Genomic DNA, 27,633 nt, shown 5'->3' with positions numbered 1-27,633 from the left:
AACTGAGGCAGGCTAGAGCCTGCTGGGGCCTCTGTGGAGACCCAGAGGCACTCACCGCAGCTCCGGGCTGTCCCACAGGACCGATGGGACCAGGAGGTCCAGGTGGGCCCTAGGGAGGAAAGGAAGTCAGAGATGCCAGGATAGGTCATATCAAGGGTGGGATGAAGTTAAAAGTCAGGAGGTCAAAAGTCAAGGTCACGGATGCTTACGTGTTCGCCTTTGTTCCCTTTGGTACCCTTCTGTCCTGGGTCTCCCACCTCACCCTGTAGGAGAAGGTAATGAGATACAAGAAAAAGGAGATATGCAAATTAGATAGAGGTCAGAGGTCAGCAGTCTCATGTGGAGAGAAGACTGTAGGGTCTCACCTTATCTCCATCCTCTCCAGCCACACCTGGGGGTCCCGCTGGACCAGGAAGCCCCACAGGACCCTGCACCCCATCACGGCCAGTGGGACCAATAGGGCCCTTCTCACCCTGCAAGGAACAAGGGAAGGATGCAGCCTCACCCTCAAGCACCTCCACAAAACACCTGGGTATCCATCACCCCTCAGTTCACAGCTCACAGCCCCCTGCCCCATGCTTACCGGGACACCTTTCTCTCCCGCTGCTCCAGGGGGACCTTGTGGGCCTGGACGCCCTGGGGGACCAATGGGGCCCCCTGATCCTGCTGCACCTCGCTCCCCAGGGGAGCCCTGAGAGAGAAAGATGGAGTCAGACCCTCCGGGAAGGAGACCCTAGGACCCCCGACCACGGATCTCAGAAAAAACAGTAAATCAGATGCATCTTGGCTGATCCCAAATCCCCTCTGCCCAGCCCGCGGCTCCTGCCACATCCTGCCCAGCTTCCTCCTCCACACATCTGTCCCCTTTCCTGGTTCCTACCCACAGCCTCCCAGGGGCCCCAGACTCACTGCAGGGCCAGGAGGGCCAGCTGGACCTTCATTTCCCTTCAAGCCAGGTCCACCCTGTGAACCAGATTTAGGGCAACAGGTGAGATAGGAAGGGGAGGCTTCGCAGGCAGGGGACCCTAAAAAGATGTGCTGGAAAGTGTAGGCTCAGTGAGGTGAAAGCAGGGAGGACAATCAAGGAGCCAGGAGAAGGGTGAAACTATAGGCTGTTGGCTTTGGGGGTACACTCACAGCAGTGCCTGGGAGGCCTCGCTCTCCTGGGAAGCCTCTCAGACCAGCGGGACCATCCTTTCCTGGAGCCCCAGGGGGACCAGGATCACCCTGAAACAAAAGGAGGCGTGATCAACCATAATTTAAACAGAGGTCTCTGACCTCTCAGATCCACACTGGTCCACTTCTTGCAGCCTCCCACCCCCCAACACCTCCCTGGTGTCCGGCCCCTTGAAGCCTCCCACATCCCCCCCAACACCTCCCTGGTGGCCGCCCCCTCACTGACCTTGGTGCCTTCCTTTCCAGCTGTTCCAGGCAGTCCTTGCTCTCCAGGAGGTCCTGGGGGGCCAGGGTGACCTCTCTCTCCCATGGGACCGCTTTCCCCAGCTGCTCCCTGGAAATGGCACAGTCTAAACTTAGCTCTGTGACCCTGAGACCCCACTCTGCACCCCGGAAAGTGCCAGTCTAGAACCCCTTCCTTAGTCTTCCCCAAAAGCCTTTGGGGACACTGATGCTCTCCTGGCTGCTGGGGCTCAGCATCCCCAGTGTGACGTGACCATGCCACCTTGTGCCACAGCTGGGAAAGTTCTCCAAGAGAGACCCACACAAGAAGGAGCAGAAATTCAGGGCCTCAGCCCAGGGTCCCTGCCCAGGCAGTCAGCAGGGCTGTGTGACTGGGGGAAGGAGTCCCGAACTCCAGGTCTGGGGTGCATCCTCTCCTGGGAGAACCTACCTGAGGTCCCACCACTCCAGGGGGTCCTGGGGGGCCGGTTTTTCCTTGGAATCCCTGAGAGGAAAGAGATATAGCGAAGTCAGAACACGGATGGTCAAGGGTGGGTGGCCATGGAGCAGGAAGTACCAGGCTCCCGGGGCAGCTGGGGCAGCAGGATCCAAGCCCCTTCCCACCCTATACCGCTGGAATCACTCACCACTTCTCCCCTCTGGCCTGGGTGGCCCGGCAGCCCATCCTTCCCTGCTGGGCCCTGGAAAGAGTTTGGGGTCAGGTGAACTCTTGATGAGAAAGAGGAATGAGGGAGAAGGAAGGGAGGCAGGTCACAAGTTAGCTGTCAACTTACCGGAGGGCCTTTGGGGCCAGGAAATCCATTGGGGCCTTGGGGACCCGGAAGACCCTAGAGACAGGGACGGGATGAGTGAATGTAGACTCTGTACAAATGAGCATGGGAGATGGAGCATTCAAGCCACACTCACCCTCTCTCCGGGTGGCCCGTGGGGACCATCACCACCTGATGTTCCCTGTGGGGGTGAACAGGCAGAGAGTGAGGTGGACGTTTATTCGTCATTGCCCAAGGGAAGACAGTGGATGGGGTGGGAACGCTCAAGGCCCAGCTTGAGGGGATGGACACAGCCGTACTGAGTCTGCTCACCTTAGCGCCAGACTTCCCAGTGGCACCTCGAGGTCCCCGCTGACCCCTCGGGCCCTAGGGAGACAGAGGGGGGAACGGTAGAAACATCCTTGAGTCTTGAAAAGTCCATGTCACTGAGGGTGAACATAAGCATCTGATCTCGCTTCTACCTGAGTCTACAGCCACGCTCAGCTGAGGTAGTGCTGGGGTTCGAACCCACGACTTTATGTGCACAAGCGGTCACTACCCACTGAGCTACCTGCCCAGCCCACCTCTTGGATCTGGAGCCATTCGGTAATGGGTGTCTGCCCACAGCACTCACCGTGGGGCCCCGTTCTCCCCGAGGTCCTAATTTTCCAGACAGGCCCTGGTGGGAATAAAGCCAAGCAAACATTAGCCAAGGCAAGAGTCCCACAGCAACCTCTCCAACACCCCGTTCCTCCCTCTGCACCTCCCTGCCCACCAGCTTACCCGAGCTCCTTTCTCTCCGCTGGCTCCAGGAAAACCAGGAAAGCCCAGGGACCCCTGGTGAGGATGGAGAAGGAAGAAGATGAGAGGAGGGGGCTTGGAAAGGGCCAAAGAGGGTGAAGAAAAGCTATGAAGGCAGCCATGGTGCCAACTGGGCCTTCCCAGCAAGTAGGTGGTCTTGGAAAGACCCCTGCTGATCTATGGGCCTCTATTTGTCATCTGTAAAATGGGAATCAGCTAACTCCACTCTAGGGAACCCCACACTTTGCTAGTCTATGCCTCCTGGGGTCAGAAGTCAAAGAGAGGACAATGAGGAGAGGACAGAAAGGGGGCAACACATCACCTTGGGACCCTGGCGTCCGGGGTAGCCAGGCAGGCCAGGAACACCTAACTTGCCCTGTGGAAGGACAGAACACAATTAGGAAGGACGGGAGCCACAGGCACCGAGCAGCAACACTGGCTGCAGAAGTCCCACAGGCCCTGGCTTCTGTAGTACCCCAAGAGCAGACGTCCCAAGCCCATCTCTGTCCTGATGGAGTCCTGCAGAGTCTGTGGTTCAGCCATTGCCACCCACCCCAGCGCCCACTGCTGTACTCAGCCTCCCCCCTCCCTGGGGGGGGGGCACCAGCCCAGCTCCTCCCTCTGGTCCTTCCCTCCCAATGTCCCTCATATGACCCTGACCAAGGGGCTGCAGGGCTGGGGTAGGAAACAAGGGCCCTGCAGCTCACAGCCTGGCTCTGCCCTTCACTTAGGGATGGGCTCACAACCATCCTAATGTGTGTCCTCCCACCCCCCCCCGCTTCTGTGAAGCAGGCTTGTCGTAGGGCTACCTGCATGACTGGCAGGACAAGGCCGCAGACCTCCCCTTCCCCTTGACTCCCCTCTCCACATTCTCACCCCAGCTCGCACGCCCTGTGCCTGCCACACCAAGGATTCTCCCTTGACTTCCATGCACCCCCACCCCCACTCAAGTCACTGGGACCAGCAGATGCACCGCACACAGAGGCAAACTGTGATGGAGTCAGCCGGCACCCCACATCCAGCCTGGCCCGTGGCCGAGCCACTATCCCCCATCTCCTTCATCCCCATCACCTTCTCGCCCATGAGCCCAGTGGGTCCAGGGTCTCCCGTAGGCCCAGTGCGTCCTTTCGGCCCCTCAGGGCCATCTTCTCCCCTGGAACCAGGGACTCCAACCTCACCCTGAGAGGAGAGTGGGGAGGTGAGTGTGGGGACAGGGAGAGACCGGAGGGGCCAGTGTGGCTGACAATATGGTGGCCATCTCAGAGGGACACAGCTCTAAAGGCGACACGGAGGTGGAGAGAAGTCTCCATTTCAAGGAAGCACAGGGCAGCTCCAAATGGAAGCGCAGCAGGATGGGGTGGGGAAGTGGGTGGGCAGGAACCTCCACTCACCCTGTCTCCTTTCACACCAATGTCACCTTTGAGCCCAGGAAAGCCATCCTCGCCCTGGGAAAGACAGAGGGTAAAGGTTGGGGGAGCTGGGCGTGGGCTCAGGGAACACAGGCAGAAAGGGGTGGATTTTAGATATGGCAGGGCAGGTGGGCACTGCGGGAGGGGAGGGCAGGTGGGCACTGCGGGAGGGGAGGGCAGGTGGGCACTGAGGGAGGGGAGGGCAGGTGGGCACTGCGGGAGGGGAGGGCAGGTGGGCACTGCGGGAGGGGAGGGCAGGTGGGCACTGCGGGAGGGGAGGGCAGGTGGGCACTGCGGGAGGGGAGGGCAGGTGGGCACTGCGGGAGGGGAGGGCAGGTGGGCACTGCGGGAGGGGAGGGCAGGAGAAGGTACACGAATACTTAGAAGCAAATGCACAAGGCTTACCTTTTCACCCTTGTGGCCCTTCAGGCCCCGAATTCCATCCACGCCCTAGAATTAGAGGGAGGGCAGAGATCAAGTGATCGGCTAAATTAGAGTACTGAGCCCCCAACCCATTCCCTGGTAGTCAGTTACCTTGACACCTCGGGGGCCTGGGTATCCTAAAGGACCCTGTGGTCCAGAGGGACCCTGGAGAAAGAAAGAGAGGGATTTATGAAGTCCCTCAGGATGTCACTGTGAGGGCCTCAGGGAGCAGGAGAACATAGCAACTATACTGGGGTTGGGGGAACACTAGGTTCAGGGGAGGGGGTCATGGGACTCAGACACAGAACATTATCAGAGCCAAGTGAAGGATGACAGGAATCCCAAGGACTGTGACCCCTGCCCCCAGTCTGAAGACACCTCAGAGGGCAAAGGGAAGTGTGGAGGGTCTCACCTGGTTCCCTTTGGTTCCGGGAGGACCTTCCTTCCCTGGGTGACCCTGCGAGGAGTTACAGAGAATGTCACTGCTGAGTCCTGTCACCTTCCCAGGAGTCCCCAAATTGCCCTGTGAGCTGACAAAGTCAGTATCACAGGCAACCTATGAGTGACCGTACAGTAAAGGGTACACACTGGAAAGGTAGCCGCTGAGGGGCTTGCCGGGGACACTCACCGGGAGTCCATCCGATCCTGGCATGCCAGGGAGCCCTGGTTTCCCACGCGGACCCTGCAGGAGGAATTGGGATTTCAGGAGAGAGGGAAGCGCTCCTCGCCCATTCCTAGAATGTGATGCCCTGGGAATCAGTCACCCACCTTCTCTCCATGAGGACCGATGGCACCCTGAGGTCCGGGGAGGCCCTGCATGTGGAGAAAGAGAAGTCATGCGAGCCACGGGGCTCATTCTCTACATCCCCAGTAAGTGCCAGAGCAAGAAGGGCCCAGTGACCTGTCCCCACCCAGAGTGCGCCCCATGGTGAGGCCTAGGTGGCAGTCACTACAGCTAGGAAGAGAGCAGGACCACTCACCTGGGTCCCAGGAGTACCCTGTTGTCCAGGAGGCCCTGGCTCTCCTTGAGGTCCCTAGAAACAAGTAGCCAGAGAAGGCCAGGCAGGGGTCAGGCAGGGGTCAGGCAGGGTCAGGCAGGGGTCAGGCAGGGTCAGGCAGGGTCAGGCAGGGGTCAGGCAGGGGTCAGAAGATAGTGACAGAACAGAAAAGATAGAAATCTCAAGGGCAGCCAAGAGGACAGGGTCAGGAAACAGGAAGGGGTTCAAAATGGCAGCAGACAAGACTGGGTAAGGGACTTGCAGGGATGAGGGGCGGGGTCTCTATGCCTATCACTCACCAAGCTCCCTTTGGGGCCGTGGGGACCGTCCATGCCTCGAATGCCCTGAAACACAAGATGGGGTAAGCAGGATGGAAGCTGGGGCCAGGCCAGGAGCACTGTGGTTTCTGAGGAACATGGCCTGGTCATCCCAGAGGGTGGACAGCAAACGCCCGATCAGACCGCACATTCGTCTCCAAGCCAGGCTGGCGTGGCCTGACCAGACCTGCAGGGTGTGGGCCTGTGGCTGTGAGGGCTTCTGTTTTGTTTTTCTTGAGGATTTTTGTTGTTTGGGGCTACAGCCAGAGCCCTGGTGCACTGTACCATATGATCCACCAAGTGCTGCTTGGGGGGAAGCTGGAGCAGAAATAAGGGGGGTCCAGAAGTGGAAAAGCTCATGGGTAGGGGAGGAAGGGAGGAAGGAAGTAGTTAGGAGAGGTCAGGGGTAAGGTCGGGGCTGGAAGTCAGGGAGTCACCTACCGGAGGCCCAGGAATACCAGGTGGACCTTTAGGGCCAAGAAGTCCTCTGGGTCCCTGCATCAGAGTTGACAGGGACAGCATGAGTGGGTGATAATGTGTCCCTTTGGTTCCCATCACTTCCTGTGGCTCCCGCAGAGCACCCCCGGACACTCACCGACTCTCCAGGCAGCCCTCGGGGCCCAATATCTCCATCGTCACCCTGGAGAAGGAGGGCGTATTGAACGGACCAGTCTTGCCTTCCAGACTTCTGAGTCCAGTTCCCGCCCTGACCACGGCACTTACCCGCTCTCCATCCTCGCCAGGAGGCCCAGGAAGGCCCTGAGCGCCCGTGTCACCCTGGAGAAGAAGGGAGCAGTGAAGAGAGGCCTCAGATTCCTCACACAGGCAGACACTGGCCCATTCACTGAACTGCTGAGCCCCAGGCCTCTCTGACTTACTCTGAGGTCCCTACCTCCCCTCTAGAGATCAGTCCCCATCACTGCAGCCTGCCCACATCACACCCACCCTGTGTCCCTTCTCGCCGGGCAGTCCTGGAAGTCCGTCAAAGCCTCGGTCACCCTAGGGGGAAGAGGGAGAAGCAAAGTGAGGTCCAGTCATCTCCCATCCCCCCTTCCTACTCTGTCCCAAGTGAGGGGCTATATCCCACAAGAAGCTGGTGAGCCCTGGGGCAGGGCAGGCGGCTACAGGTGTCAGAGGAGGGTAAGATTACCTTCACACCGGGTTCTCCAGGCATCCCACGGGCTCCATCAGCACCGGCTCGGCCCTGGGGGCACAAAGCATGTGTGAGAACAAGTTGAGATATGGCCCCCTATCCTCCAAGCTCCATTTCCATCTCTAGAGGACTCACCCTTCGCCCAGCCTTGCCAGGAGGCCCTGTGAGGCCCTGTGGTCCTCTGGGGCCCTAGTGAGGGAGAGACAGAGATGGTTAACGGGAGGACACTGGGGCATAGGCCAGGGAGACACTGAGCTACAAATCACATGTGGGTGTTGTCACCTGAGGGCCCAGGTCTCCAGATTCTCCTTTCAAGCCCGGGCTCCCAGGCTGACCCTGTGAGAGAAAATGGCCATACTGAAGGATACAGCCAACAGTGATCTCAAAGGGACCCCTGACCCAGCCGCATCCCCCCCACCAAAGAAGCAAAACAACCTTTGACCCGGTTCTCTGTCTCTAACTACACACACAAATAAAGAAACACTACTTTAACTCCCAGCTCACTCACCAAGGGTCCAGGGCGGCCTGTGTATCCCATGGGGCCAGGCGGCCCACGGAGTGCCAGCTGAGGAGCAAGAGAGACAGCAGAGGTGAGAGGGAAGCAACTTGAGAGCCCAGCACCCCCCCCCAACATTTGTCCTTCCTCCAGCCGATCCTCACCCTTAGCCCGGCTCCATCTCTCCTAAGCAAACCCAGGCTGTCCCCCCAACCTTTCACACCAGCCCCCCACAAGCGCCTTCCCTTTTCACCACAGACCTCCCTCTACCAGGACCCCCCTCCCGGCCCTGCTCACCCGTGCCTGCTGCAGAATGGCCTGGGCCTGGGCCTCCTGGGCTGCCACCACGGGGCCCTTGTCACCCCCACTGCTGCCAAACCGGAACTAAGGGGAGACAGAAGACACAAGTTCCCCTCAGGAAATCCAAGCGCCCTCCAAGCCAGAGACGCCCTCCGATGTCTCGGCTGTGCCCCTGGCTCCGGCTGGGCACACAGAGGAATCTAGGGTCCCTCCCAGCCTCTTTCCATTGTGGTCACCACAATACTCTCCTCTGCTTCTTCACCTCCTAACATACGACATTTCTCTGCCCTCTTTTAGATCATTCATGTTTGGTTCTTCAAGACCCATGTTTGGTCTAAAGAGGGTGCAATCTTCCCACCCCCAAAGATCAATCGCTTCCGTTGATGCTATGAACTTCAGGTCTTTCGACTGTCATGGTCCATGGCTGAGAGCTCTGGCAAGACCCGTCATGCCCCGTCATGCCCCGTCATGCCCAGCTTCTCCTCCACAGCCTTCTCGGTTAGTTCTTAGTGATACAAGCGCCACCCCCAACCTGTTTCGAAGCCCAAAAGATAACTCACTGGAAGCATCAGAGATGTGCCAGGAGGACCAGGGGCTCCATCTGACCCGGGGAGCCCTGCCCGGCCAGGGGGACCCTGATGGGAAAGAATGGGAAGAAAGGGAGACAGGAGCAGGTCAGAGGTGTGACATCCTTTTGAAATCCTTCCCTACAGGACTAACACAGACATCTCTAGATCCCCCCTGAATGCTCTACCCTGTGAAGAAAACTGCAGGGAGACACCAGTTTACTGTCCTCTCCCACTAGTGTGTGTGCCCACTCTAGGTTAGAGGGGGCACAGTCTGGTCTTCAGCTGATAAAGGATACCCTACACAGCACCCGCGGGTGTGAGTGGTTCCTCTGCAGCTCTCTCCACACCCAGAACAGTTACTTACCCTCTCGCCAGGGTCTCCAACTGGCCCTGGGTTCCCCTGGATGCCAGGGGGTCCAGTCAATCCCTGAGGGACAAGAAGGAAGGTCAGATGTGGACGTCAGACACAAGAGGGGCATGTGGCCGAGGGGTGCACATCAGACACAAGAGGGGCATGTGGCCAAGGGGTGCACATAAGACAGAAGAGGGGAATGACCTGAGGGGTGCACATCAGACAGACAAGGGGCGCAGACTGGGGGTACATATCAGACAGACGAGGGGCACGGACTGGGGGGTGGTCTCTACAGCAGAGGTGTGGGAATCTGGAGCCTGGTTTGGAAGCACTCTTCAGAGTGGAGACCTGGACATACTTAGGCAAGCCACAGAAGTACCTGTAGGAAATGTCTCTAATGAAAGGAAGGCAGCTTCTATAATATACTCACCGCAGGGCCCTCTGGGCCAGGCGGTCCCTCTACGAACATACCCTGTTGGGTCAGACATCCAAAGTCAGAGGCCACAGGGCCAGCACCCACCCCATTACTTCCTCCTCCTGTCCACCTCCCCCAATTCTGCACCCAGTATGACTCACAGGCTCTAGCACCGCAGGCTCTCCCTTCTCTCCCTTTAGACCACGGGGTCCATGGGCAACCTGAGGGAGACATACATGTAACCCGCAGTGGGGCCCGTGAATAGCCAGGACACCACAACTGCCCCATCCCAACTCCAGCCTCCCTTGCAGGACCTCCTGGACACCACCTCCAAGCTCTAAGCCAGTTCCCCAGCCTACCAAAGCAAGCGCATGCTGTGTCTCCAAGAGCGGCTTCCCCAGTATTCTTCTTCTGGGGACCCCGCCCTGTCACCAAAGGTGACCCTAGGAATCATTAGGACCTGAAGAGGTGCCTGTTTCCTCACCCTGACCCCACCTCCTGAGTAAGTAGGTAGGTTTATTCCTGGCAGAATCAGATGAGAATCTGATTTTTAAAGCTACGGGTTTTCCTCCAGAAAATGAAAAGCATGTGTCCTAAGGTATAGAAGTTTATCTATAGCTTCCAGGTTGCTTGTTTCAAGACACTCTTGAGAAAACTCAGAGTACCGCAGGCTGCCCTCATACTCAGTCACCCTGCCTCAGCCTCCCTCGTGTTGGGATTATAGGCATCGCCACCACGCCCATATCTAGTTGTAATTTCAAGGGGTTCACAAGTCAAAAATGCCCCAGAGGGGCTGGGCAGGTGGCTCAACAGTTAAGAGCACTTGTTGCTCTTGCAGAGGATCTGGGTTTGGTCCCCAGCACCCATCTGGTGGCCGACAACACCTGTGACCCCAGTTTGGAGGGTCTGATGCCCTGATCTGACCTTCGCAGGCACCAGGCACGCCTGTGATACACAGACACATAAGTGTGTGTCTGTGTGTGTGCGCGTGCGTGCGTGTGTGTGTGTGTGTGTGTGTGTGTGTGTGGACAGGCAAACATACACATGAAGGAGATTTAGTAAGCTGTTGCCACTGGTATTCTACATTTTGGCCTTTCAGTTGGATTAGGGAAAATACAGCGTGTAGGTTAGTTATCAACCCTCACAGTCCCCTAGTTCCCTCCCCACCCCCACTTACACTCCAAGTAAACCAGTGCCTCCCTCCCACTCTTCTACCCCAATTCCCACTCCAAGCTCTAGGCCAGAGCAAAGACAGTGGCAGAGAGAACGAAGGTCATTTACTACTACTCCCGATTCTCCCCTCCACCCCCATCTTGGCCAATTAGGCGTGATCGGTTCCCAAATCCCAGCTCAACCCCAAACACTCAGAAAGCACCATACAGCTAAAGCAGCAAGGGTGGCAGAATCAGGTAAGCGGGTGCAGAGTTAAGCAGCAGCAGCAGCAGCAGCAGCAGCAGCAAGGAGACAGCCATGACACCAAGCAGGCAAAGGACAAGGTGGAGCCAACGGGAAGCAGTCCAACAGAGAGGGACGTTTGAAGACCTGGGACGCCACTAAGGAGATAAAACAAAGGGACACACACTTGGAAGCAAGACTGACACCAGAGCCAAGAAAAATTAAACACAGCCAAGATGGCTGGAAAACACACTGAACAAACAGGAAGTGGTTAGAGAGACAGGAAGCCTCCGAGAAAAAAGAATCCAGGAAGTGGACCTTCAAAAACAACATGGCTACCATGACCAAGAGAGAAAAGAAAATCACAAAACAAACAGAAAGCGACTCTTGCCAAGAGAATTAAGAGGGTAAAAGGCAAGAAAAACACACCAACACCAGGGAAGGACACATAGGAAACAGCCACAATACATATATAGGACCACAATGAATTAGTCTAATAATTTTGATAATCTGAGGTATCCAGGAAGTAGTTTGTTGTCAAAGAAAATTGCCACAAGTCAGCAGAAAAATCAGAACACAAACAAACAGTCCCTTTTACCTCAGCTTCACATAGGAGAAACATGAAGGCAGGAGACAGGGAAAGAGACCAGAAGTGGCCTCGAGGTTAGAAAACGTCAATGGGACCTGGAGCATCAACATGGACGAGAAGTGGATTTGAGCAGGAGGAGAGGGATGAGACAGACAGAAACTGGACACAAGGCAGCTGCTTATTGACGAAAAAGCTTTATAACATCTATCTCAATTTAGACACGACGTGGCCGAAGGAGAAAGGAAGTGGCCATGCGATTGCAAAAAGTCCGGTTGCCACAGACAGAGGACCTACAGGGAGGCACGGGGTAAGACGTTTGGCAAGAAAAAGCAGGACATGATCTCCTCCAGCCGCACAGACATCTCGTGTGAAGACAAAGTGACAAGCCAACAGGAAGTAGCACATAGCCAACCAGGATCAAACAGGAAGCCATCCATGTAGCGCCCCCGATGGTCAAGGACGGGCTAGAAGCTGATTTCACTTACGGCTCCAGAGTGGGCTGTCTCCGCAGAGAGGGCAGGGCCGAGCTCGGTCTCCTCATGATAGTCCCCATAGCCATAGGTGTAATCGTAGAGCCCTGCCGGGGGGTCTGTGCCACCCTCCCCATACTCCTCTGCCTGGAAACTATCAGCTGTTGGGGGGACCTGGAGATCTGTCTGCTCCTTCCCAAGGACGGGGTGGGGCGGGGTAAGAAGGGATAGATGGAGGCTTTAGACCTGAGAGGAGGCTCTTGTCCCCAAAGAACCCGAGGGTCACTGGGAATGGAGTTTTCTCCCGCACAGTGAGCAAGGGGAGGGACCAGACAGAAGAGCAACGACTATTGACCACAATGGATGTCTGGAAATGGACGCGATTGGGGAAATAGCGAAGAACAAGAAGGGTGGCCGGAGGGCTGGACACAGGACAGTCCATGGACATAATGGCAAATGAGGACTGTAAGACCACAGACAGAAAGACAGAGAGACAAAGAGAAGAAAAAAGCGAGAATGTTGGACAGAAAACGGACCCAGGAATGGCACCATTGACACAGGAAGGGGGTTCACCTAACACCAACATAGAGAGTCTATTTTAGAGTCAAAAAATAATGAGGAGAAGGCTGTGACACCAGAAGAAAAGGCCACACATAGACAAGCAGGTGTCAGATCTGGAGTGACCAGAGAAGTCTTAAGTGGGTATAGGAAGAGCCCTCCGGCCAGGGAGACGTTCTCATTAGGATGTTGGGGGGGGGGGGAGGAGTCCAGCTGGGTGATGTTGGGGACAAAGTTACCTCTTCAAGAAATGGCAAGGGGCTGGACTCCAGGACTCCTTCCTCTTCACCTGGGGTGGGGTACTAGCCCCAAGGAGAGGAGGGGAGGAGGGGAGGGGGGAGGTTAGCAGGAAAGAAAGCAAAGCTGCAACCTGTCCCCACCACAGGCAGGCTCTGGGATGGGGGATGGGGGAAATCTCAGATCTTGCAGCCCCTTTGAGAAAGACAATTTAAAGAGAGTCAATCTCCAATGTCTGTAAATTGGGGGCAAAGATCTGGATGCCCGTTCTACCTGCCGATAACCGCTGCCTCTGGTCCTGGGGAGGGCCCGGGCAGTGGGGGAAGCTGCCCGCGGAGCTGGGCGTCGGGAGGGGGGAGGCTGGCCGAGGGCTTTGCCAGAGCCTCCAGCTGGAGAGGGCCTCCTGGCTGGTGAGGGGGGCGCCTGCCTGGCTGCTGACCTCTTGGCAGGAGGGCTAGGCTTTCGGGGAGGGGTCCGACGCCCCCTAGGGGAAGGGGGAGCCCTGCGGTTGGAGCTCTGAGGACGCTGCAGTGGAGAGATGGGGGGGGGGGCGGGCAGTGAGCAAGTGAACCTCCATAATCTAGTGTCTCTCCCAGAAGCTGGGGCTGATGGGGACTTAGCATAAGAAATGCTGGTAGGAGGTGCTGGGAGAAGGGGGGCCCTCGAGTTTACCTGGTAATCAGGGGCCGTCCCCGTAGTCATCACATCGTAATAGGGGGGCTCGTAGTCGTAGTAGAGAGACTCAGGGGGCTAGGAGCGGGGAGGGGGATAGACAGGGCAGAGTCCAGGGGGGCCGTGAGGAGATGGTGTGGAGTTGGAGGGTGAGAGGTGAGGGTGACAGAGAGGGTGACGATGGAGGAGAGTGGGAGAGGGGAGACGGAGGAAATGGGTTTCCCATGTGGACAGAAGCAGACACGATTAAGAGATTGACCCTCCAGTCTTCAGATCACTGTGCCCAGAACACAGTTGTCACCCCAACCACCCAGTCATCCCCCCCAACCTAGACATTCATCTCTCTTCCCATCACACCCCAAGGCACTTGGTGAGCAGGAACTCTGCTGCCATCTCCACACGTCCACAGACAACCCCCCCCCCCCGCGCTGAGTCCCTCCCTATCACCACTGCCCCCTGGTATCACATCTCAGCTTCATTTCCCTGTCTCACCTCCTCAGAGTCACCTGTCCCCTAATGTCCCCCAATCTCTTAATTCAAGAAAGGGATGGGAAACCCAAGGCAGACGGGAAGAAGATGCCACACAAGCAGGGCACGTAGCTCCCGCTGGGGATTCTTCATAATGACTCTTTTTATTTTTAAATGAAAATAAAAAGGTTGATGACCGAGGACTGGGAGGAGGGCATGATGGGAGTAGAGAAATACTGCTGGGAGCTAGGGAGAGGATGGAGGAGCAGCGTGGACCACTGCTGGGGGGGCTGCCCTGAAGACCCCCAGTGTCTTCCCCACCACGCTGCAGCTTCTGTTTGCCCGACACCCTTACCTGTCGCTGGGGCTCCTGGTTCTGCGGTTTATGAAGTCTTGATGGCTGCTTCTTTGGAGATCTCTGGGCTCTGTGAGGCTTCGGGATCTGAGGCGCGTCTTTCTGCTCCCTCTCACATTCCAGATCCTTCTGTCCACAAGACTGATAGGCGGCTTGGACGCCTGGGACGACGAGGAGCTCCTGGACATCACCCTGCGAAGATACGAGGAGGGGGAAGCGATGGAGAGGGAGAGGCCAAAGGGGTGGTCCGGGACCAAATGACTGGGGAGATGTTCGGGCGAGGAAATGGATGAACAGGTAAGGCCGTCGTGCATGCATCCGGAGGGAGGTCAGCAGGTTGGCTGGCTGGGGAGACGAATGGGTGGTGGACACATGAAGAGGGGTTGTCTCTGGGTAACTGGGACTGGGCAGGTGATAAACAAACAGATTTGGACAGGTGACGAAGGACCGAATAAACAGCCATGAGCTGTATCCACACAACAGTCTCAGACTAAGCTATATCATGAAGGAAGGTCATGATCAGCTTCCTACAGGGACAATAGGAACAGTCAGAAGGACAAGGACTGCCATCCCTTATTTCATATCTCAACAAGACAATGATGAGCAAAGTCACTCAGAATGACCGGTCAGGACTAGAACTCAGGCCTTCCAACTTCAGATTCAACACAGGCCAGCAACTCCCCTCTCCTATGGTCACACATAGGTCTTTCCACAGGGCTTCTGGAGACAGGTATGGCCTTGGGGACCTTGACCTTCCACCATCAGTGATGATGGGAGTTCTCTAGAAACAAGGAACTTATTTCCTTCTGAATCTCAGTCAATGACTTGAGTCTCACACAGTGCTTACACACTGGCTCATCTCAAAGCAAAACAAAGACCATCCTGGGATGGCAGAGACCTTGCACTATCATGCCGTGTTCAGAAAAAGTGGGTGTGGGCGGGCGGGTCGATGGGTGGATGGATAGACGGAATGGAAGAGCAGACGGGTCAACAGGGGTTCGAATGCAATAAGAACGATGGTGGATGGACGGGTGGGTGACCTCGCGGGCAAATGAGTGGGGGGGCAGGTGAAGGGCACGCACTGCGGTCTAACTGTGTGGATGGGGCTAATGCGTGGGTACCTGAGCGGCAGGATGGCGAGTGGGCGGTGAAATGAGTGAGTGCAGTACAGCGGAGCAGCGGCTGAGTTTGTAGCGGCTACGCGGCTAGTGAACCGAGGCATGCGTCCGTGTATGTGCAGGTGGACGGAGCGAGCGGGTGAGTGGAGGAGAGAATAGGTGTGGGGACAGGTTAAAGGGGACGGGTAGATGAACGGTGGGGGGTTGAGGGGGGAGTAGCTGTGCAGGGGAAGAGAGGTGAGCAGCTCAATATGAGCCTGGCTGCATGAGCGGGGAGGGGCCTGGGTAGACGGTCAGGTGGGTAAGTGGACCAAGAGGTAAGGCGTGCATGCGTCTGGAGGCAGGTCACTGGTGTCAGTGGGCTGGGTGGACACAGGAAGAGACAGGTCAGTGGTGTCAATGGGCCAGGTGGACGCACGGGTGGACACAGGAAGAGGGGTTGTCTGTGGGTGACTGGGCAGGTGAATTAACAGACAAATCGGGTGAAGGAATAGATGAATGGCTGGCGGATGGGTAACAAGTGACATGGTGACAATAAGCTGTATTTACATAAGCAGGCCTCTCGCTGCCCACTGAAAAGACCAGCCCTGAAGACCAGAGGCGGAAATAGAAAATCCTGGGAAGAAAAACTAAGGCTTAAGCCTAGGAAGATAGAGGGCTGGAGCCAGAAGTGTGACCACGCCAGGGGCCAGAATCACCCTGCTCAGACTGCTGCTGTGCTTACCTCAAAGACTTCGTCATCTAGGATATGGGCACCGAAGATCACCACCCCACGGGTGTCCAGCACTGGATTCGCACTTCGGGGAAGGGGTCGGCTGACCCGCTTCTTACAGTCCACAATGAGGGTGACAGACTGACCCTTCACAGCCACAGCCAAATGGTGCCACCTAGCGGTGGGGTAAGAAGTTCATGTGACTGACAGGTGGTGGGAGTCAACAGGACTGGGAGACAACTAGTAGAACAGACAGCCGTGATGATGGGATTAGGAATTACACCGATAGGGCTGGGGGATGGTTCAAGGGTTAAGAGCAGTGAGCAGTGACTGCTCTTCCAGAGGGTCTGGGTTCAATTCCCAGCATGCATATAGTGGCTCACAACCACCTGCAACTCTAGTCCCCAGGGATCGGACATCATCTTCTGGCATCTGTGGGTACCAGGCATGCACGTGGTGCGTAGATGTAGGTGCGGGCAAAACACCCACATATATAAATTAATTAAAATTTTTTTTAAAGAACTCTGGGCAAGGGTTACCATGTATCTTGTGCTTACAGCATGCACGCCCTGCAATCATTTTCTAGCTGGGGTGTCATATTTGGTGATATTTGTCTGCTAGAAACTAAGGCTCAAAACGCTAAATACGTTACCAGAGAGCCAGCAGGTACCTTTTTATTCCTATTCCCCTACCCAGACTCTGAGACCCAAACCCTGATCAGGAAGTGACAAGTTCGAGCAGCGAGCTAGTGTGCTCAAAGGGCCAGCAGAAGCCCTCAGTTTAGAAACTGGGGCTTCTGAGTGACTTTCTGTGACAATCTGGGTCAGGCAGGCCAAAGGGACAAACTGACTTACTTGCCATCGGCTAGGTTAAGGCCTCGGAAGACAGGCTGAGAGGAGGCTTGTGGCCGCCCCCTCTGGTCCTCATACAGAAAGCGGACGGGGCGACCAAGCTCAAGGCCCAGCTGCTGGACTCCCTGGGCACTGTATAGAGTCAAGAGGGGGGCCTGGAGGCCAGGACGGGTCCGGACAACAGTCAGCAGGGAGAAGTCTTTGGGAAAGCCTCCTGGTACCCCAGGGGAAGAGACACACAGATGCAGTCAGAGGTGAGGAGATTCCAAAACCTCACCTCCCCACCTCCCTATCTCACTGCCCAAACCTGGGAAAAGCTGGCGGGTGGGTGCACTGAGCTGGGCAGGTCGTGACACACGGTAGGCCACATCAGTCAGACAGACCCCTTTTGATTTCCGGACACCATCAGGAAGGGAGGGGAACCTCAGGGCACGCAGTACATCCACAGAGGGTGCACCTGGGAAAGTCAGGGTTCGAGTCAGGGGACAGGACAGGTCCCAGGGAGGGTCTAAAGAGGGAACACCCAGATCTCCAACTCACGATCCTTTACATTACCCTGAAAGAACCTGTATGGATGGAAAGCAAAGTGACCCAGAGGGAAGTGCAGCTAGCTGTGGCTGGCATGCGGCTCTAAGCCTTCGCACCAGTCCCCCACATCTGTGTCTCAGACCCACCACTGCCATCTAAGCTGTGAATCTTTGCTAAGATTCTCCCTGTCATTCCCTGCCTCCCTCCCTCCCTCCCCTCCTCCTGCTCCTGCGTGTGCACCTGTCAGACCCTCCCTCCAATCCCTCCTCTGTTCTCCCGTCTTCCCCACACCCTGCCCATCCTTTTCTTTCTCCCTTGCTCTCCCTCCCTTTCTGTATCTCCCAGTTTCTGGCTTCCTGGCATCTGCTTGGTCTCTAGCACAAACAACATCTGGGCGATCGATCATCCTGGGCACAGGGAGGCGGAGAGGCGGCTGTGTAAAAGAGGTCTACCAGCTGCTTAAGACTGGGTTGAGGTGGGGGCAGGGGCAGCTCTGACTGGGCTAAGGAAGGAGATAAAAGGACCAGGACCGGGTGGTCCAGATGTCTATGCCCCCAGGTTTGGAGAGGGGGAAGGGGAAACTAAAACTGCCACGCAGGGCAGGAGCAGGTCCAGGGCCCCAAGCCACACATCTGTAGATGCCATCAGAGTTCTTGCCCAAATCCCAGGCCAGCTCCTCACACCTGGAACCTCAGTCCTGCCCTGCTACCCCCACCATCTGAATCTAAAGATTCAAGTCGCAGGCCATCAGCCAGGACTCCTTAAATTTCAGCTTCCTGGGCCCAAACTCCCTGGAAAGTGAAGGCTTGCCCCCCAAAGCACAGCATCCACCCCACAGTGGAGAGCTCCCACAGAGGGTGCTCGCAAAGACTGGTGGAAGTGGGGGCGGGCAGAGGCCAGGGCAGTCAGGAGAGCAGAGCTGGGTGGGGTGGACAAGGTGGAGCCGGCAGGAGAGAAAAGGCCTTTTGAGTCCAGGAGCTGAGGAAACCGCGACCTTCCCCCGCCCCTGAGGAGCCTGGCCCCCAAGTGTGGCAGCTCTGCAAACACTAACACACAAGGGCAGCTTTGAGAGACCAAGGTGAGGGAGACAGAGAGACAGAGACTCACAGAGACCCCTGGCCAAGCAGACCTCGGAGGTCCCCACCCTCTACCAAAGCCCAGTGGAGGACAGTTCCACACCACGCTCACTGCCCACAGGCTGGCCCCCCTCAAGCCACATACTAAGCCCACTGTCTGAGACACACTGGCACCCCATCAATCACCCTGAGCCCCCAAATGCCCTGTCCTTTACTCTCGGGAATTCTTAGTCACCCATTTCCCTGGACTCCCTCCTCCACCCGCTCAGCTCCCAAACAAGGGACAGTGATCTCGGTCCCCGGCCTCTGCAAACACCTTGTACTTCATTTTATGTTACTTCTTTGGTCTAGCCTATATCCTTTACACTGCCATTCTGCCTAGTTTCTCTCCAGAGAAGAGAAAACATGAATAATGGAGATACATACAAAATCAGTCCTGTCTCCATTCTGGGAGAGAGGAGCTGGTTACATCCTGCTTAGACCCAGCACGCCCAGACTATTCTGATATCAAATCCTCTTTTCTAGGAGCCTTTCCCTTCTGGAGGAAAAGGGAGGAAAGATTGGGCCTGTGGACACCAGGGTCCCAGAGGAGTCCGGCTGGCCAGAGGGGGAGGGGAGGGGCAGGAATGCAAAGAGCTGGCTCTGGCCTCAGACACCTGATCCTGGCCTGTCCAGCGGCCGTCCTGTTGGCAGCCAGCCCTGGTGTTCCCTAGAGCCAGCCGCGTGGCAGCATCCAGGGCACAGGGAGGGGTTGGGGGACCCAAAGAGGACAGGACAGTGGAGGTAGCCTTCTTCCCTGGCTCTGACCCTGCTTCCTTTACCCATCAGCCCTGGCATTCACTGCCCCGACATCAGCAAAGCCTGGACAAGACTGGCTTTGGCCATTCTTGGATCTTTCTAAGGACCCAAACCACGAACCCAGCCCGCTCAGGCTCTCTGTGGTCCCCAGCCGCTGCCGTCACCTGCTTTCCACCAGTCATTTCAAGGATGACAGTCCCATATTGGCTACAAGGAACTCAAGTGTTCATCCTTCATCCTAAACCCCAAATCCCTTTCTTAAGACTCAGACGCTCCTACTCCAGACATCTGTGGTCCCTTCCAGGTAGATGCTCTGACCTCCAGCTGACTGACACCCAGACAAGACTTCTTACCTGCCCATCCCGGGGCAGCACTCAGCCCCAGCACCAGAGGTAGGAGCAGAAGGAGGCAGGGGCAGCCGCTGCCCCGCTCCATGGCTCAGAATGCCGGGTCCCAGACCCAGACAGCCCTGGTATGGACAGTAGACAGAGCGTGCTGAGCCTTGGAACCAGGACCCAGGGATGTCAGCAGCCTTCAGTGGTCAACTCCATGCAGCAAGGTGCTGTTGAGGGGACGGACGTCTGCTTGCTCCTCGGTGGCTGCTACTGTGTGCCCCTGGCCACCCTGGCAGCTCAGAGACCCCAGCTCGCCCACGCCCCTAGGTCTGGTCCCCGCCTCTTGCTGCCCGCCCACAGCCACCGAAGGAAAACCCCACCCCCGATCTCCACCTGGGCAGGGGAGTGTTGGGGAGAGAACCGCGCTCCTCACTCACAGGCCCTGGAAGGATACACTTCTATTCCTGGAGGGATTAGGTGGTCTTTGTGCACCCTCAATATCTTTGGGGGAACACAATATACCTTCTCTAGCTCCTTTCTTTTTAGGACCCTATGGTCCAGTCACACATACAACTGTCCCTGCCCTTGGGGGCCCAGGGCCCCTCTGCAGAGTCCGGGGAGGGACTCAGGGCACAGTGGGACATAAGGGGCGGGCCTACAGGCGACTGTCCCACGCCCACTCGTAATCAGGTCTCCATAATTACCTCCTTCGTCCCGCCCCATGTAATTACAGAGCAGTCCTGGGCGGGATGTTTATGGACCCAGCTATAGATAGCGATCCAAACGTGGGGGTGTGTGGGGTCGCCTTGCGGAGCATAGATCAGAGATAGGCAAATGGGCTAATCGTCCAAGAAGATAGAAATACTGGACTAGGTAAAACAGTGAAAAGAGGCACAGAACCGTGCCGTGGAGACAGGTGATGCTACCAGAAGGGTCTGGCAAAAGGGTCACTCAGGGACGTGTCCACTCTAGGAGGGCAGCGCTAAAACCAGCGCACCCCTTCGTGTGGGCACATTGCCGGGTCTGCCCGGAGCCTGCGGCGCAGCCGGGGAGAAAGCTGGAGCGAGTGAGACGCCGCCGCCCGCTGGCGCTGGGAGGGCACCCGCGAACAAGGCGCCTTTGAGAAGCAGCCGGTCTCCCTTCTCCGTGGGCAGCCCCGCCCCCAACCTGGCACACCCTCTCCCCCTCCCGACAAAGCACGCCTTGTGTCTCCCACCCTGCACCGCCTCTGCAGCCCCAGGGAACCTCGGGTCGGCCCCTGCAGCACCCTGGGAGCATGTCAGGGTTTCTCACCGAAAAATCCCTACACCTAGACGATGCCACGGTGCCCACCGCCCAGTTACCTCAGTCCAGAAAACAGCTATTTTAACTGGAAAGCGATTTTATGTGCAAGAGAAAGCGGGGGAGGGAGCCTCCCCCGGAAAAGAGACCTGGGGTAAAACCCATGCAGCCCAGCACCCATCTCTGAAGGCTGGCCATCCCGGTCAGTTCTGTCCCCAGTCCCCAGCCTGTGTGCTGAGGAGCAGGTAGGGACAGCTGTAAAAGGAAAGGCCACCCAAATCAGCGCCCCCCCTCACAGCCCAGACCCCTTCCACGAGCCAGTGAGATGAGAAAGGCAGTGCCCGGAAAGCCACAGGGGCAGACCACTTGAAGGGCCTCCTTGCCCACATGCCACCTCCAGCCCTGGCATCTATGCCAGCCTGGGGATGTACAGTACTTCTTTGAGTCTAACTCCCAGTCTCCTCACAGGAGATTAAAGTAGCAGTCGGTCCTCCATCTCCGCCGGCCCCTTCACCGCCACCCTTTATTCTTCAGTCTGACTGCAGTGTGCCGCAAAGGGAGCTATAGGAGGCGGGCGCCCCCCTCTGCCCCCCTCTGTCAGGCTGGGGGTATGAAGGGCTGTCAGAGCCCTGCTCCGAAGACCATCAGCTGGGGGGGGGGGCTTGCCCCACAACACCCTTTCTAGAGGAACTCCATCCCGCTCTTGAGAAGGGAGCAGGGTCCCAGGATCAGGGCCAGTGCTTTGTGCTCGGGGAGCCAGGATGAGCAATCACCTACATCACAGGAGACTCAAGGCCACTGAAGGTAGACATGTAGTGGTCACAGGGATCTGAGGTCCCGTCTGACTCCGGGACTGGGCACACGCTGCTAAGGGACCAGACCCCTTGCAGGCTGCAGAAGTGCCCTCCTGCTCTGCACCACTTGCCCATTGCTCTGGCTGGGCCCTGGGCCTCCCACCCGCCCAGGCGCAGTCCTATTCCACAGTGCTCCCCACTGAGGAGCACACGTGTGCGTCTGGGTTCAGGCTAGCTGGTGGGGAGCCTCGAGCATCTCCATGAGGAAGGTGTCAATGGGGGTGTCGCCAATGAGCTTGAAGAAAAACAGGTGCTCCAGACACTTGAGGCCGATGGAGCGGAGGGCGGGAAGACGTAGCAGCAGCTTGGCGAACCTGAGGTGGGAGCAGAAGGGAGTGAGCGCCAGCGCCAGCCAGGCCCTGGACATATTCCAGCCTCACCCTCTGGGGGGCCGCAGCCCGGGAGCCCCTCTCACCGGCCTTGCTGCTCAGGGTACTTCTGCTTGCAGTAGGTCTCCAGTGACGCGTAGACCTTCTCCCGCAGGACCTCCACCTCACCAGGGTTGGAGAGGCCCTTGGCATCTGGGATGGTAAAGGAGGAAGAGCAAGAGGAAGAAGGCAGGTGAGTCGAGTCATGACGGACAAGCAGATGGGGCCCTCAGGACAGACATGCAGATGGGGCCCTCAGGATAGACATACAGGTGGGACCCTCAGGACAGACATGCAGATGAGGCCCTCAGGACGGACATGCTGATGGGGTCCTCAGGACAGACATGCAGATGGGGACCTCAGGACGGACATGCAGATGGGGCCCTCAGGACGGACATGCAGATGGGGTCCTCAGGACAGACATGCAGATGGGGACCTCAGGACAGACATGCAAATGGGACCCTCAGGACGGACATGCAGGTGGGACCCTCAGGACGGACATGCAGGTGGGACCCTCAGGACGGACATGCTGATGGGGTCCTCAGGACGGACATGCAGATGGGGCCCTCAGGACGGACATGCAGATGGGGCCCTCAGGACGGACATGCTGATGGGGTCCTCAGGACAGACATGCAGATGGGGCCCTCAGGACGGACATGCTGATGGGGCCCTCAGGACGGACATGCAGATAGGGTCCTCAGGACAGACATGCAGATGGGGCCCTCAGGACGGACATGCAGATGGGGCCCTCAAGATGCCCCCCAGGGAACTGAGGCCAGCTGGGTTTGTGGGACCCCGTCAGAAGGGGAAGGTCAGCTAAGACATTTCTGGGCTGAGGGTCTTACTGGGTGGGGGTGGGGGCTGGAGGAAAGGAGGCTCCAGGGTGGTCTTTCCTTACCTGGGTTAAACAGAATGATTGCCCGCAGGCAGCCAAGCTCTGTCTTGTCCATCCTCATGTCACGCATTTTGGACACTAGCTCTGTCAGCACCCTGGAGAGGGACCTGCAGGTCACTCAAAGGTCACAGCTCAGCCAGCCTTGGACACGGACCAGTCTATTGCCCCACCCCTTCTAGCTACAGGACAGCCTGGCCAACGGCCACTGACCGATCAAAGATGGCTCCCACGCCTGCGGAATGGGCTGAGTTTCTGTGCACATGAAGACCTGTGGCCAGAAGGATGCCATCTCGGACATCAATGGACCGATGGGAGAAGGAGGCAATGAGAAGCTCATTCCAGCCTAGGGGCCAGAGGGCACCAAGGGTCAGCAGGCAGACACCAGGTCATGGGATCCAAAGCACAAAGAAAATAGGGGCAAGTCAGCAAGTCAAGCTCCCTGAATATGCAAGGAAAGCTACTAGGGTCACTGAAGGTCAGGAGGACAAAGAGGGGTCAAATGTCAAGAGGTCAAAGAGTCAAGGTCACTGACCTGCCCGTAGCAATATGACCTGGTCATCCAGAGGTAGGGAGGAGAAGTGTGGGATCCTCTTCGCCCACTCGACAAGTGTGAACAGCTGCTTGTCAGCCGCCTGGCAGATGTTAGTCACTGGGTCATTCGGCTGCAGAGACCACAAGATGCATGGGAGGGCGGAGTCACCGTCCCTGCTGGAGGTTGTGGCACTCCTCCTCAACCCTACAAGCCCCGGCTGAACCCCTCTCTGATTTAGGTTTCTCTCTGCTCTGGACATTCCTCTCACCCCACAGCAGAGACAGACTTCTTGAGACACGGTCTAGCTATGTGCTCCTGACTGGCCTGGAACTTGCTATGTAGACCAGGCTGGCCTTGAATGCAACAGAGATCCACTTGTTTCTGTCTCCCAAGTGGTGGGATTATAGGCAAGTGCCACTACGCCTGGCTCACTTCCAGTCCAGGGCAAGGTGCAGAGGGGAGGAAGGGAGGAAGAGGAGAGGTGGAGCACACACACCTCAACTCCTTGCCCAACCCCCACCTGAGGGAGAGGGATCAACCCCATCACTCACGCTGCTGCCGCTACCCCCGGTCCCCCCGGGACCCTCAACGCCTTGGTCACTCTTCTGCTCCACAGCAAGCTCTGCCTCCAGGATCCTGTCCACAGGCATCTCCTCAGGGGCTCCCCCAGCCCCGTCCCCGTCCCCGTCCTTGTCTTTTCCCCGTTGCCGCTCCTCCTGTACCGCTGTGGGGTGGGGAGGGAAAAATGCAGAATTGGAAACCAGCTAGGAGGGTCTGATGTCCCTGGGGGTATGGCAGCCAGAGGTGATTAGAAACGTTAGACTGGGGAATCCGAAAGCAAAGTGCTCTGGTGAGAGCACCTGCCAAGTACACACGAGACCCAGGGCTCTATCCCCATCACCACAAATAAATACACAACTAAGTACATAAATAGGCAGATAAAGACCTGGCAATAGACAAGTGAAAGAATCAGAGAAGAATCTGCATTTAATATGGTTAATGATATGCTAAAAATGTGCCAACGTGTTTTAACATGTACTGGAGTGTCTTAATGGCCTTGTGGGTTCCTGCCCCCAGGTTTAAGGATGAGGAACCCAAGGCTAAAGACATAGCCTCCTAAATTCACGCAATACATGACCAGTTACGCGCTTGACGGCAAACCCTATGCTCTGCTGGCTACAGATGATGTTATGATCTTGGTGACCTGGGTCCAGGTCTCTGGAGGGTGTGTTCTGACTCTGGTCCTGCCACTCTGTCACCGTGTGACCTTGGGAAAGCCAAGATTCATCTTCTTTAAAGCAAGGATCGGACCAAAATAAGCCCTAAAGTGTCTCTTAAAATTCCAGGCATCAGATTTACTTAGTTTCAGAGAAGAGAGATGCCAAGTTCTGACCTCTTCAGTGATTCCGTAGTTAATAGGGTAGAGTCTTGAGGGTTCAAGGAAAGACTGGGAGACCAAAGAAAGAACATAGGATCAAAGCGAGAAAGGGGCTGTATGAAGTGGAGAAGAGAGAGCAGAGGCCTGGATAGTCCCAAAGCAAGCTGGGAGAGGCCATAGCATCACAGGATTAACCCTGAGGAGCAACAGTCAAGACAGGAACTTAGAGACAGAGTGAGGTACCCAGGACCAAGCTGAGGACAGGAAAGAGAAACGAAACTTCGCCCCCTGGAGGAGAGAGACATGGAGGCTTTCCCGCTGGCTGGGGCAGCTTCTTACCCTCCCTCTTCATGCCAGTGGCCAGGCACTTCTGATAGCGGCAGTACTGACAGCGGTTCCGTTGGCGCTTGTCCACTGTGCAGTCTTTGTTATCGCGGCAGGAGTAGGTCAGGTCCTTCCGGATGGTGCGTTTGAAGAAACCCTTGCAGCCCTCGCAGCTGTAAACGCCATAGTGCTTGCCTACAGGGAGAGAAGTGTGGTAGGGAAGACTAGTGAAGACCTCCCATTATTGCCCACAGGGGATCCAAGGCTGAATCCTTCCAAACATAGAGCAGTTCACAAGGTGAGATGAGCCAGTAACCTCCTCAGCGACCTGAGCCCTGAACCATCCGCTTTCCCTGATTGCCCCTACCTGCATCTGATAGGAATCTAAAGGCCCCACAGGTCTCCTTGCTCTGACCACCCTCAGGAAGCCATGGGCACCCACAGGCAGTGGTAAAGTCTCTATGTTCTTTCCTCCTCTGCACCTGGGCTGAGCCCCATACCTGAGCTTCGGTCCCCGCAGATTGCACACAGCCGTTTGCCAGCCCCAGGGCCACCTGGAGGGGGTGGACAGTGCAGGCCCCGGACCCCTAAGACCGGTGGCTTCACATCTTCAGGGGGGCCAGACCCGCCCCCAGGGAGCGACACTGTGGAGTTAATCTGGGATGGGGGAACAGGGAAGTCACAGAGGGCTCTTGGGAAGCTCTCGGATGTCAGGGAAACCATCCCGGAGAGTACTGACAACATTGTGGTCTAATGTAAAGGGCCTTCCCTGAAGCATAACCCCAAGAATGGATATCCACCCTTCTGGAAGTGTGGGGCACAGCGGCCCGGAAGGGCACAGAACCAAAAGGGCAGAAAGTCACTGTGAGCTGAAAAGAACATCACAAATGTTCCCTTTGGGCTCAGGGTTTTTGTTTTCAAAATAGGGCTAGGAAGAAACATGCACCGAAACACTGTTCACTTCAGGAAGAGCAAGGGATATGAGATCACAGGGCTGCTAGGATTGGAGAACCAGAAAGGTCAAAGGGTCATGGGGAAGTCCACATAAAGATGGTAGGGAGAGGCTTAGAAGGTGGAAACAGGGAAATGAAAGCAGAGAGGCAATAAGTAGGTCATGACCTCTCACCTGAGGACTGCTGACAGGCCCGGAGAATCCTGGGGGAGCCGGAGGGGGCAGACCAGGGGACCCCATGGAAGAGCTGATGACTGGGAAGGGGGAGCCCAATGGAGGGGGTGGCATTGGAGGTGGGGGTGCCGAAGGGGTAAGAGGTGGGCCAGGAGGAGAAGAGGGGGGAATCCCCTGGGAAAGGGGATTTGGAGAGGAGCTGTCTGGGCTTCGGGAATCTGAGAGGGAGGTACACACAGGCAGACACACAGGAGAGACAAGAAGAGAAAGTTGAGTCTTTTCATCATCCAAATGGACACTTTAATTCTCCCTGACCAACCACACCCCCACGACCCTGGAGTTCAGAAATACCAAGCTGTCGAACAACAATTTCACTCCTCCCGGTCGCGAGGGGAGGCGGTTGACCAGAGGGAGCCAGTTCAGCCTGACCTCGGGGGTGGGATGGGGAAGCACGTGCCGGTGGACCAGTGACACCCTCGTCCCAACTCAGAACATTCGGGGCGCAAAGCATAGACGAGATCCCCGGTCCCGGGGCGCAAGCTCAGCCTTAGCCTTCGGACGCCCGGAGTCCTCCAGCCCAAGGGGAATGGTGTCCTTCCCACGCCCGATACCTGCAGCAGGCCCAGCCCAGCCTCACCTGCAGGGCGGAAGCTCCCCCGCCGCGCCCCGCCCCGGGGGAGGGCGCTGGGCCTCGGGAGGGCGAGGGCGCGTGTTTACAAACAAGGGGGCGGGCGCGCGGGGAGGGGGCGCGGGGGGCGCCGGCCGGGACCCACGGGACACTCACCCCGCCCGCTGTCGCCCATCCCGTCCCGGCCAGCCTCCCCAGGCTCCGGCTCCGGGGTCTGCTGCTCTCCGGCCGCCGCCGCCGCCGCGGGATCCAGCCAGGGCCGCCGCCGCCGCCACCGGGACGCGACCCCACAATGCATCTCTTTCCTCACCCCCACCGGCCCACACTGCCCCGCGGCATGTCGCGGCGGGAGGAAGGGCGGACGAGCCGCCCAAGACATGACGCCGGGCCCGAGGGTGGGGGAAGCCCGACAGGCGCCCGGGACGCGCGGGGGGCTGAGCGGGGGGACTCGGGGAGCGCCGCCGGGGACAGCGGGCTCAGGCGCCGCGCTCGGCTCGGCTCCGGGGTGACGGCACCGGGGCGGCCGCCATCTTGGTGCGGACGGGAAGTCTCGTCGCGAGCTCCCGCCCCCTCGCCGAGGTGGGAACGGAGGAGGCGGTCTCCACCCGCCCGCCCGTCAGCTCCCCCGGCCGCCGTCCCCTCGGATGACCCCGGCCGTGCGCATGCGCGCTGGGGGCGCGGCCG

At 57.5% G+C, this 27,633-nt stretch overlaps 2 protein-coding genes across 7 annotated transcripts in view; both read right to left on the bottom strand.

The window, feature by feature from the left end:
- Nucleotides 1–19,878, bottom strand: part of Col11a2 (collagen type XI alpha 2 chain) — a 28,228-nt gene extending 8,350 nt beyond the window's left edge. Inside the window, exons 1-45 of one of the 2 annotated variants that reach the window (XM_087898430.1) lie at nt 19,582–19,878; nt 17,134–17,283; nt 16,830–17,040; nt 15,988–16,150; nt 14,146–14,337; nt 13,323–13,400; nt 12,653–12,715; nt 11,871–12,047; nt 9,563–9,622; nt 9,417–9,458; nt 8,999–9,061; nt 8,626–8,700; nt 8,063–8,149; nt 7,778–7,834; nt 7,552–7,605; nt 7,405–7,458; nt 7,267–7,320; nt 7,062–7,115; nt 6,840–6,893; nt 6,712–6,756; nt 6,558–6,611; nt 6,099–6,143; nt 5,782–5,835; nt 5,570–5,614; nt 5,430–5,483; nt 5,214–5,258; nt 4,913–4,966; nt 4,784–4,828; nt 4,361–4,414; nt 4,041–4,148; nt 3,292–3,345; nt 2,952–3,005; nt 2,803–2,847; nt 2,502–2,555; nt 2,326–2,370; nt 2,193–2,246; nt 2,046–2,099; nt 1,850–1,903; nt 1,403–1,510; nt 1,138–1,227; nt 910–963; nt 584–691; nt 366–473; nt 210–263; nt 56–109 (exon numbers count right to left, since the gene is read on the bottom strand). In XM_087898430.1, coding sequence (XP_087754556.1) covers nt 56–109; nt 210–263; nt 366–473; nt 584–691; nt 910–963; nt 1,138–1,227; nt 1,403–1,510; nt 1,850–1,903; nt 2,046–2,099; nt 2,193–2,246; nt 2,326–2,370; nt 2,502–2,555; nt 2,803–2,847; nt 2,952–3,005; nt 3,292–3,345; nt 4,041–4,148; nt 4,361–4,414; nt 4,784–4,828; nt 4,913–4,966; nt 5,214–5,258; nt 5,430–5,483; nt 5,570–5,614; nt 5,782–5,835; nt 6,099–6,143; nt 6,558–6,611; nt 6,712–6,756; nt 6,840–6,893; nt 7,062–7,115; nt 7,267–7,320; nt 7,405–7,458; nt 7,552–7,605; nt 7,778–7,834; nt 8,063–8,149; nt 8,626–8,700; nt 8,999–9,061; nt 9,417–9,458; nt 9,563–9,622; nt 11,871–12,047; nt 12,653–12,715; nt 13,323–13,400; nt 14,146–14,337; nt 15,988–16,150; nt 16,830–17,040; nt 17,134–17,283; nt 19,582–19,663 — 3,363 coding nt within the window. In that variant the 5' untranslated portion in view covers nt 19,664–19,878. Of the gene's footprint in view, nt 1–55; nt 110–209; nt 264–365; nt 474–583; nt 692–909; nt 964–1,137; nt 1,228–1,402; nt 1,511–1,849; nt 1,904–2,045; nt 2,100–2,192; nt 2,247–2,325; nt 2,371–2,501; nt 2,556–2,802; nt 2,848–2,951; nt 3,006–3,291; nt 3,346–4,040; nt 4,149–4,360; nt 4,415–4,783; nt 4,829–4,912; nt 4,967–5,213; nt 5,259–5,429; nt 5,484–5,569; nt 5,615–5,781; nt 5,836–6,098; nt 6,144–6,557; nt 6,612–6,711; nt 6,757–6,839; nt 6,894–7,061; nt 7,116–7,266; nt 7,321–7,404; nt 7,459–7,551; nt 7,606–7,777; nt 7,835–8,062; nt 8,150–8,625; nt 8,701–8,998; nt 9,062–9,416; nt 9,459–9,562; nt 9,623–11,870; nt 12,048–12,652; nt 12,716–12,923; nt 13,176–13,322; nt 13,401–14,145; nt 14,338–15,987; nt 16,151–16,829; nt 17,041–17,133; nt 17,284–19,581 lie in introns of both variants that reach the window. The other variant, XM_087898431.1, reaches the window with a different exon arrangement.
- A 1,048-nt stretch (nt 19,879–20,926) lies between these two features.
- Nucleotides 20,927–27,509, bottom strand: Rxrb (retinoid X receptor beta). Of its 5 annotated transcripts, none has more exons than XM_087898426.1 (10): nt 27,106–27,509; nt 26,322–26,539; nt 25,696–25,852; nt 25,211–25,390; nt 24,045–24,217; nt 23,494–23,623; nt 23,172–23,304; nt 22,965–23,068; nt 22,114–22,219; nt 20,927–22,012 (listed from the first exon to the last, which is right to left on the bottom strand). In XM_087898426.1, exons 1-10 carry the CDS (start codon nt 27,326–27,328, stop codon nt 21,865–21,867), a joined length of 1,572 nt encoding a protein of 523 aa, XP_087754552.1. In that variant the 5' UTR covers nt 27,329–27,509; the 3' UTR covers nt 20,927–21,864. The 5 variants fall into 5 exon arrangements, with proteins under 5 accessions (XP_087754552.1, XP_087754548.1, XP_087754551.1 ...); XM_087898422.1 differs by having other exon boundaries at nt 22,965–23,056; nt 27,106–27,470; XM_087898425.1 differs by lacking the exon at nt 27,106–27,509 and adding an exon at nt 26,959–27,076.
- Nucleotides 27,510–27,633: the final 124 nt, after the last annotated feature.

This window comes from Myodes glareolus, chromosome 18 (assembly GCF_982192425.1).
Source record: "Myodes glareolus chromosome 18, mMyoGla1.1, whole genome shotgun sequence".
NCBI lineage: Eukaryota > Metazoa > Chordata > Mammalia > Rodentia > Cricetidae > Myodes > Myodes glareolus.
Note: the sequence above shows the minus strand (reverse complement) of the source record. Positions and strands in the feature narration are given on the sequence as shown.

Excerpts from the sequence above, each read along its gene's own strand:
- Rxrb (XM_087898426.1), bottom strand. The coding sequence starts at position 27,328 with ATGTCTTGGGCGGCTCGTCCGCCCTTCCTCCCGCCGCGACATGCCGCG. Across the intron at positions 23,305-23,493 it reads GGTCATATTGCTACGGGCAG|GCTGGAATGAGCTTCTCATT; the intron begins GTCAGTGACCTT and ends TCTGGCCCCTAG. Across the intron at positions 23,069-23,171 it reads GTGGGAGCCATCTTTGATCG|GTCCCTCTCCAGGGTGCTGA; the intron begins GTCAGTGGCCGT and ends AGTGACCTGCAG.